Genomic DNA, 9766 nt, shown 5'->3' on the forward strand with positions numbered 1-9766 from the left:
TGATTTCATCTAACCCCCACCCCCTGCATCCTGAGGGATGTAAATCCAGGTTCAGAGAGGAGCAGGGATAAGGCTGAAGTCACGCAGAGCAAGTGCTGAGGCTGAGTGCAGACCCTCTCTCTGTTGCCACCAGTCTGGGGCATGAGCTGGTGCCCAAAGGAGCCAGGGCTTTTCCTGCTTCTAGGCATTTGCAAAGCTTGTGCCCTCCCCTGGAAAGCCCTTTTCACCCAGCTGTCCCAGGCCAACTCCTGTTCTTTTTTTTTTTTTACTGGGTAAAACCATTTTATTAACTAACCAAAGCACTTCATTTTGTTTTCTGATTTGAGGTAAAACCATTAAACACAGTTCACAAGAAAATACAACGACTATTCAACTACAAGAAACCTCACTAATTGTTCATATAATACTTTTACAAATTCATACAACTGTACAGTCTATTTAAGCTAAGTTTATTGTGAACCAAAAGACCAATATCAAAGACCAAGACATTTGACGACTACTCTTGCAGTGGCTATAGTTTTGTAACAACAGAAGAATAACTGTTACTTTATGAATACACTTTAAAAACCACTTGGCTAGTGATGTATACGGTTTCCTCATTCTTCAGGGGTGTGAAGGCTCTTAAGAGAGCAATCACCTGTTCCTGTTCTGGATGCCCCTCTCTCACGTCCAACCATGTGAAATAACCATGAACGCGGGGATTGGGAAGATAGTCCTACAATCTTATTCACGTATTTTAGGTTTTTAGGCAAACCAGCTGATTTTTTTCCAAAGCTTGCTTTCGAATGTTCACATCCTGTTTTAATCCTCACTGTAGATTACTGTGTTAGTGAGGGCATCTGAGGGTCCCAAGGAGGACAAGGACAATGATGCAGACTGGAAACAAAGAAAGTAGATTTCTTGCAATTGAGCCCAGCTTTGAGATTTCGTTTTGTTACTGGACACCTCTCTTTAATCAATACCAAAGCCTGTGGAACACTGCAGATTTGCTTTAGAGGTAGATACAACAGAAATCATGCAGTTAAGTCAATTGAGAAATAAGGGATTTGCTGTCTTTCAGAGAACATCATGACTAAAAGTTGATCCTTTGTTCCTTGATGCTTGAAGGACTTCGCACGTTTAACATTTTTACCTGTTTGGGGCAAATACCCACGTCTTACCTGTCTCTCAGGAAAAACAAATTCAAATGCAGCCTGTACTGACTACAGATAGAAGATAAACAGTAATAACATTTGTATTACAGCACTGCAGTTCACTTTCTGGATTTGTGACACACGAACATATCATGCATTCTAAGACAGACGTTAGCTTTATCAGTGTCACTAGTGATGTTAATTAAAAAAATGTACAGCAAGTTCAAAACTTTTCTAAATATTGAAATCACCATGTTTTAAAAACAGACTGGAATGTTACAAATGAGTCTGCAAAGTACAAAAATAGGTATGCGTCCACTGCAGGCTTTAATCGTTTTTCCCAGCACTCTCATCCTTTGGCTCCTCCTCATCTGAGTACACAGTGCGCTCCTCCCCCTCCTTCAGCAGCTTGCCCACGTGATGATACTTGACTGGAAGGAGAGAGGAAGACACAATGGTCACTCTCACGCTTTCGAGAAAATCATGACATTGCATTTGAAAGCACTGGTGAGAGGCCGGGTCCTGGACGCCATCGAAGCGCCGCAGCTCGGCAGGGGTGAAGTCGCGCCGCTGAAGGCGGGGCAGCGGGGGCGGCTCGTCGTCGTCGCTGTCGCTGGCCGTCGGCTGGTCCCCGCGCACGATCTCGTAAAGCAGGAAGATGCAGAGGACGAGCAGCAGCAAGTTGAGCGGCGACGTGAAAATCTCGTGCAGCAGCCCGCCGCCCTCTAGCTCGCTCGGGTCGGCGCCGGTCGCCGCCACGTCCTCGGCAGCCATGATCGCTAGAGCAAAGGTTGGGCCGGGATAGGGAGGGCTCCGGAACTGGCTTTCTCCTCCCTCGCCGCAAGCTCCCTGTTCTTTTGAGACGCAAAGAGTCATCTTCTCTGGAGCATGCTTGGCAGGCAGAGTGAATCTGACTCACCCCAGTTTGTAGTGACCTCCTTGGGAATCGCTGTGCACTGAGACAGAGAGACTCTCAAAGGCTGGGCCAGATCTGGTTCATTTCTGCCGGGAATATGTACCCTGGGGCTGGACACCCAGGAGTCCCTGAGCAGTGCTGGTTAATTAGGGGAGGCTGAGGGCAGTGGGGCCCAGAGGCCTGGATCAGTCCTGTCCAGGGCCCAAGAGGGACAGGGCCATCAGGCCATCAGCTTGTCCCAGGTGATGAAATACTTCAGCCGGGGCCCCCCCGTCACTCCACCAGATACATTTCAGTGACTAAGAAAGAAGTTCAAGGGCTCACCTGGGTCCGTTGCTTAGCAACAGGAGGCTGTAAATGACATCGCTCCAACACTTAACTAACCCTTCCATGGCAGGCAGAGGATAATGAAGGTAAAGGCAGACGGTGAGCCGGAGTTAAAAACCAGACCCAGGAAAGAGCAGGGGCAGGTGCTGGGGAAAGTGGGAGCCTGCACCAGGTAGATGTGGGCCTGGGGAAGAGATGCAACTGTCTCTGAGACACTTGGTGGCTGCTCTGCTCCTGGGAGCCTTGATCAGGAGTTCTGAGCATGTTTGCTAACCTAAAAAGGGGATTTGCTGGGCTTGGTCTCTAATAACAGGTTAGTCCTTCCAGGGCAAGATGCCTGTGATTCCAGCAGTTGCCACTGGGAGGACAGCAACGACTCTAAGGATAGCCAACTCACAGTAGACAGAACTCTTTAGAGACCTTTTATAGAATCTCTGAGTTGGCAGGGAAACTAGATGGCGGTGGGGGGCAGGGGAGCATTTATTAAGCACCACTTTACTTTTATTAGCTCATCTGATTGTCATAATAACTCCATGACTTAGGGAGGTACTTCCATTTTACAGCTGAAGAAACTGAGAGCTATTCATTAAACAAATATTTATGGAGCTCCCCCGTGGGCCAGGTCCTGTTCCAGGCTCTGTATATAGAGCCATGAGCAAGACAGACAAACGCCTCTGCCCTCATGGTGCTGCCATTCTAATCAAGGGGATAGATAATAAACAAGAGAAATAAGTAAGATATATCAGCTGATGACAAGGGCTATGGGGGAAAATAAAGCAGGAAAGGCTGAATTAACTTGAGTAGTCAGAAAAGGCCCTACTGAGCGGCATTTGAGCAAAGATTTGAGGGAAACGAAGAGCAAGCTGTGTGAATATTCAGAGGAAGTGCGTACCAGGCAAAGATCCTGAGGTGAGGGTAAGGCTGGTGTCTCTCAGGTTTGGTGAAGAGGCCAGTGTGGCTGCAGCAGGGTGAGAAAGCAAGAAGGTAGAAAGACGGGAAGTGAGCGGCGGGACCAGAACATGCAGGGCCCTGGAAGCCAGTGTAAGGACTCTGGGTATTTCTCTGAATGAGATGGGAGCTGTGGGAATATGACCGTTTAATTTACCAAATAAAATACAGGATGCCCGGTTAAATGTGAATTTCAGGTAATGAACAGCTATTTTTTTGTGTGTAAGTTTGTCCCATATGGTTCATGGGACATACTTACAATAAAAGTTACTTGCAGTTTACCTGGAGTTCAGATTTAACTGGGCAGCCCATATTTTACCTGGCAACCTAACATGGGAGAGTGTCACACAGAAGGGTGACACGGTCTGACTTGTGTTTCACGTGGATCACTCTGGCTAGTGTGGGGAGCGTGGACCAAAGGGAGTAAATGGTGAAAGCTGGGAGCCTGATAAAGAGGTTGTTACAGATGATCCAGGTGCGAGATGATGGAGGCTTGGACCAGGGTGGTAGTGGGGCAGGTGGTGAAGAAGGGGTCAGATTCTAGGCACATGTCACAGGTAGAGCAAGCAGGGTTTCCTGTTGGACTAAATGTGGGGGATGAAAGAAAGAGGAATCAAAGGTGACTCAGCGGGTTTTGGCCAGCATGACTGAAAGGACGAAGTAGCCACTTACTGAGATGGAGAAGGCTGAGGAAGAAGCAGGTTTGGGGACAGAAAGGGAAGATTGGGGTTCAGGTTGGACATCTTAAGTTTGAAATGTACTGAGGCATCCCATAGCGAGGTGTTGAGTGGTGTATTGTACAGGGTTGAATAGTGTCCCCCTCCCCCAAATTCATGTTTACCTGGAACCTGTGAATATGACCTTATTTGGAAATAGGGTCTTTGCAGGTGTAATCAAGTTAAGATGAGGTCATCCTAGATTGGAGCAGGCCCTTAATTAGATGACTGGTGTGTTATAAGAAGAGAGACATTTGGATACAGAGAAACACATAGAGTGAAGATGATGTGAAGACACACAGGGAGAAAACCATGTAAAGATGGAGGCAGAGATCAGAGTGATACATCAGAAGCCAAGGCATGCCAGGGTGCTGGCCACCACCAGAAGCTAGGAGCGAGGTAGGAAACATATTCTCCTTCAGAGCCCCCAGAAGAAACCGACCCTGCTAACACTTTGATCCTGGACTTCTAGCCTCCAGAACTGTAGGAGAATAACGAGTTGATGGTGATTTGTTATGACAGCCCCAGGAAATGAATATGGCTATAAAGGTCTGGAAGAGAGGTTCTGCATAGAGATATGACTGGGGAGACATCAGGGCATAGATGATATTTAAAGTCATGAGACTGGATGAGATCACCAAGGCAGTGAAGGTAGATGAAGAAAGAAGAGGACCAAAGCCTGAGCCCTGGGGTCCCCAAACTGAATAGATGGGGATTTGAGGAGGGGCTGGCAAAAGGTACAAAGAAGTGGCAGCCAGTGATGTGGAAGGAAAAGCAGGCAAAGCCAAGTGAAGAAAGTGTTTCCAGAAGGAGATCATAATCAGTTGTATCTGTCGTGACTTTCGGAGCAAGGAAGATGAGAACTGAGACTTAACCATTGGATTTAGCAGTCTGGGGGTCATTGGTGACTTTGACCAAAGCAGTTTTGGAGGAATAATGGGAGATTTAGCTTGTTTGGAGCAGCTCAAGAGAGAATGGAAGATTCTTCCTCTTCTTTCTGTCCTCTCCCTCCCTCTCCTTTTCCCCCCTTCTCTTTCCTTCCCTTCTCTTGGAGGGGACAGCATTGCCAGGGGCTATAAGATGACAGCGGGACCAAAGAGGCAGCAGGGCCAAGGACAGGGTTGGCATGGTCGGGGCATGGTTTACGTATAGGGGGACTGAGCAAACAAGTAAATATATTGAGGGTGATGGGAACGAGGTGTCCCAAGCTAGAAAGAAACTTGAGGTATTAGGCTGGAATTGGGGGTGTTGACAAGAACTGATGGTTACAGATAGTTATAGATGTGTATATAGGTATTCATGTATAGCTACGTGTGGTGTGTGTGTGTATGTGGCATAATATTTCTAGCTCTGTTGAGAGGGCCTGTAAGCAATGACACTCAGTCATTTTGGGTTTTTTGTTTATTTGTTTGTTTGTTTGTTTGGCTGCACCCCCACGGCTTGCGGGATCTTAGTTCCCTGACCAGGGATGGAACCCGGGCCCTCGGCAGTGAAAGCACAGAGACCTAACCACTGGACTGCTAGGGAATTCCCCATTAAAAAAAAAATTTATTTATTTTTGGCTGTGTTGGGTCTTTGTTGCTGTGCGTGGGCTTTCTCTAGTTATGGCTGGCAGGCTCCAGAGCGCAGGCTCGGTAGTTGTGGCATGTGGGCTTAGTTGCTCCGCAGCATATGGGATCTTCCCAGACCAGAGTTCGACCCCGTGCCCCCTGTATTGGCAGGCGGATTCCCAACCACTGCGCCACCAGGAAAGTCCCCCATTTTGTTTTTTAAATACCGTCTTACACTAAAGAAACACAGGATCCAATTTGAAGGGCCTCCCATTGACAACTGGGGCAACGTGAGCCTCAAAATGAATAACAAATGGTAACAAATGACAATCCATCAACTAAAATAGGAATCCATGAGTCCATACTGATAACAAACAAATAAGTAAATAGTAAAACAAACAAACAAATGCAAACCCAGCAAACAAAACAAATAGACAAATAGGATTAGAAGGGAAAGCTCTCCCTTACGGTAGAATGATAACTCATCAGTGTAGAAGAAATGATGGAAATAGAGGATCTCCATTTGGCAACCTTCATGGTGGTGGCTGGTCAGGTGGATGTCATAGTGGAAGCTAAAAGCCTGTTCCTCTTCCAGAGGTCATGGGAGTTAGGAAAGGACTGAGGGGCTGCTCCAGATTGAAGGAGACTAAAGAGACATGATGACCGCATCAGTCAGGGGTCTCCAGAGAAGCAGACCAACAGAATAGATAGATAGATAGACAGAGATTTATTATGAAGGATTGGCTAACATGATTATGGAGACTGAGAAATCCCAAATCTGTCATTTGCAAGCAAACTGGAGGCCCAGGAAAGCTGGTGGTGTAGCTCTAGTCCAGGCCCAGCAACTGAGAATCAGGGGAGCCGATGGTGTAAGTCCCAATTTGAGTCTGAAGGCCTGAGAACCAGGAGCGCTCATGTCCAAGAGGAGAAGACGGATGTCCTAGCTGAGGCAAAGGGAGCAAACTCACCCTTCCTCCACCTTTTTGTTCTGTTTGGGCCCTCAGTGGATTGGATGAGGCCCACAGGAGGGTGATCTTGCTTACTTCGTCTACTTATTCAAATGCTAATCTCTTCCAGAAACACCCTCACAGACACACTGGGAGATAAAATTTTACCAGCTATCTGTGCATCCCTTAGCCCAGTCAAGCTGACACATAAAATTCACCATCACGGGCTTCCCTGGTGGCGCAGTGGTTGAGAGTCTGCCTGCCGATGCAGGGGACATGGGTTCGTGCCCCGGTCCGGGAAGATCCCACATGCCGCGGAGCGGCTGGGCCCGTGAGCCATGGCCGCTGAGCCTGCGCGTCCGGAGCCTGTGTTCCACAACGGGAGAGGCCACAACAGTGAGAGGCCCGCATACCGCAAAAAAAAAAAAAAAAAAAAAAAAATTAAAATGTAACAGCTTAAACTTATAATGGACACCTTCCTATGTTAAGCTCTGTGACAAGCATGTTCTTTTCATCCACTATCTTTTCCACCTTACTTCATTTAATCCCCACAACACCCCTGGGAATTATTCTAATTAGTGAGAGGCCCGCGTACCGCAAAAAAAAAAAAAAATTCACCATCACAACAACTAAATGGAATGGATGATTCTATGTGGGGTCTTAGACCAGAAAAGAAAATGAGACATTGTTGGGACCACTGACAAAATCAGAAAGTGGTCTCTGGATTGGACAATGATACTGAATTAGCATTGACATCCGCATTTAGATGGTTGTTATGAGGTTCCATAAGAGAGTGTTCTTGTGTTTGAGGATACATACACTAGGATATTTAGAGGTGATTTCTTCAATCTGCTCTCAAACAATTCGGAAAAAGAAAATGGTATGTGTATGTGTGTGTGTAGAAGTGGAGCAATGTGGTAAACTGTTGACAACTGGGGAATTTTGATTAAGGGGATATGCAATTCTTTGTACTCCTCTCGTAATTTTGAAATGATTTCTAAATAAATTATTTTTTAAAGTGAGAGAGGGAATTGGGGGTGGGGGCAATTGGAGACAGCAAGTATAGACCAGTGCTACTCAAACTGTGGTCTGTAGACCAGTGCTGATCTGAGAACCATTTGTTCTTGATCTGATATGAGATGAGCAGACAGACAGGGAGAGTAGCTGTCTAGAAATATTGACAGCAATTCGATGCTGTTGCAATATCCAAATGTGTGATCAGAGCATCGACCAAAAGAATGTCCACGACAGTCTGGAAGAAGACAATCTGATTCTTCACCGCAGATAGTTTGGGAAGCACTGGCACAGGCAACTAAGAGTTTTGTTGTAAAGCTCGGAAAAATGAAGTTACTGTCCCAGGATGGCCCAGCAAGTAGCAAGGCTGGGATTCAAACTCGGGTTCTACTGAAAGCATAAGGTTTTCCATGATGCTCGAGTTCATGCCTTTGCCTTCCTCTGCCTTGCTCCTTCCCTCCTCCCTCCCCATCCAACCAGTCTCCCAGTCCTGCCAATTCTTCCTCCACAATCGCTGTGAGCTTCGTGAGGCATGCCTCTGCACAAATGGTTACTACAGCTCTCATCACTCAATTGTTCAACAAGTATTTTTGAGCCTGATGCTGAACTGAACTCTAAGGAGAAATCTGTGAACAAGGTGTAACCTCTGCCCCTGTGGAGTTCACATCCTAGAGGGGAAGACAAGCATTATTCCAAGGATCACACAAAGAAATGTTCAATTACAACGATGACAGGTGCCATGCAGGAGAGGTCCACGGGTGCTTAGCACACAGTCATAGGAGTTTGACTTGCTTTTGGAACCGCACAACTCGGATGGGACTCGAACCCAGCCAAAACCCAGATTGAGACTTGAACCCACGGGGCTGCGTTGGGTCTTCGTTGCTGTGTGCCGGCTTTCTCTAGTTGCAACGAGTGGGGGCTACTCTTTGTTGCAGTGCACAGGCCTCTCGTCGCGGTGGCTTCTCTTGTTGCGGAGCACAGGCTCTAGGCACGCGGGCTTCAGTAGTTGTGGCACGTGGGCTCAGTAGTTGTGGCGCATGGGCCTAGTTGCTCCGCAGCATGTGGGATCTTCCTGGACCAGGGCTCGAACCCGTGTCCCCTGCATTGGCAGGCGGACTCCCAACCACTGCACCACGAGGGAAATCCCTTGAACCCACTGTCTTTTAATTGAGATGACACACCTGGTCTCAGGACTTAATGAAGCTCAGCTTCTTTATGTCTCAACATGGAAGGAATTCAGCAAGAGGCAAGGTGATAGGTAAGTAGTGGATTTATTTAGAGAGATACACATTCCAGAGCCAGAATGCGGTCCATCTTGAAAGGCTCGCGGCCCAGGGAGAAACACCCTCCACAGACAGAGTGTGGGCCATCTCAGAAGGCAAGAGGCCCCAAAATATGGGGTGGTTAGTTTTTATGGGTTGGGTAATTTCATAGGCTAATGAGTGGGAGGATTATTCCAACTATTTTGGAGAAGGGGTGGGGATTTCCAGGAATTGGGCCACCGCCCACTCTTTGGCCTTTTATGGTCAGCCTTGGAACTGTGCTGGCACCTGTGGGCGTGTCATTTAGCATATGCTAATGTGATACAATGAGTGTATAATGAGGCTCAAGGACTACTGGAAGTGGAATCTTACGCCATCTTGGACCTAGTTGGTTCCAACCAGTTTATGTTGTATCCACAACGACTCTGTCATTCTTTAAGGGTGTGCCCTGCCTCCTTCCGTCCTGTCTCACTTTGACCCAAGAAGGTAACTTTGAGTGGAGTCTTGATGGCTGTAGGAGTTAACTGGGCAGAGAGACAGAGAGGAGTGGTCCAGGCCGAGGACACAGCATGGCCAAGGCCTGCTGGGGATGGGGGTGGAGGGACCAGGCACAGGTGAGGCAGGGCAAGAAGGCTTGTGCGGTTGCAGGATAGAGAGGAGGAGTGGGGAGCACGATGAAGCTGGAGAGATAGGCAGAGCCCAGAGCACGCAGGACTTGCAGGTGACGAGAAGGAGTTTGGTTCCGTCCGAGGAGCAATGGGGAGCCACTGTAGGGCTTTAACAGAGAAGCAACAGCACTGATTTGTATTCTGCAAAGATCTCTTTGGTTGAGGTCTGGAAAATGGATTATGGGGCTGCAAGCGTGGAAGCAGAGAGACCAAAAAGGAGGTGTTTGTAGTAGCCTGAGAGAGAGGGCAGTGGCTGGACTAGGGTTTTGGATACGCGGGGGGGGG

At 47.7% G+C, this 9766-nt stretch overlaps 1 protein-coding gene across 1 annotated transcript; it reads right to left on the reverse strand.

The window, feature by feature from the left end:
- Nucleotides 1-275: 275 nt before the first annotated feature.
- Nucleotides 276-2122, reverse strand: LOC129392763 (membrane-associated progesterone receptor component 1-like). The gene has a single exon (XM_055090422.1). It carries the CDS (start codon nt 2007-2009, stop codon nt 1461-1463), a length of 549 nt encoding a protein of 182 aa, XP_054946397.1. The 5' UTR covers nt 2010-2122; the 3' UTR covers nt 276-1460.
- Between the last annotated feature and the right edge of the window lie 7644 nt (nt 2123-9766).

This window comes from Physeter macrocephalus, chromosome 14, assembly GCF_002837175.3.
Source record: "Physeter macrocephalus isolate SW-GA chromosome 14, ASM283717v5, whole genome shotgun sequence".
Taxonomy (NCBI): domain Eukaryota; kingdom Metazoa; phylum Chordata; class Mammalia; order Artiodactyla; family Physeteridae; genus Physeter; species Physeter macrocephalus.

Bases quoted from the DNA above. Each gene is read 5' to 3' on its own strand.
- LOC129392763 (XM_055090422.1), bottom strand. From the start codon at position 2,009: ATGACTCTTTGCGTCTCAAAAGAACAGGGAGCTTGCGGCGAGGGAGGA.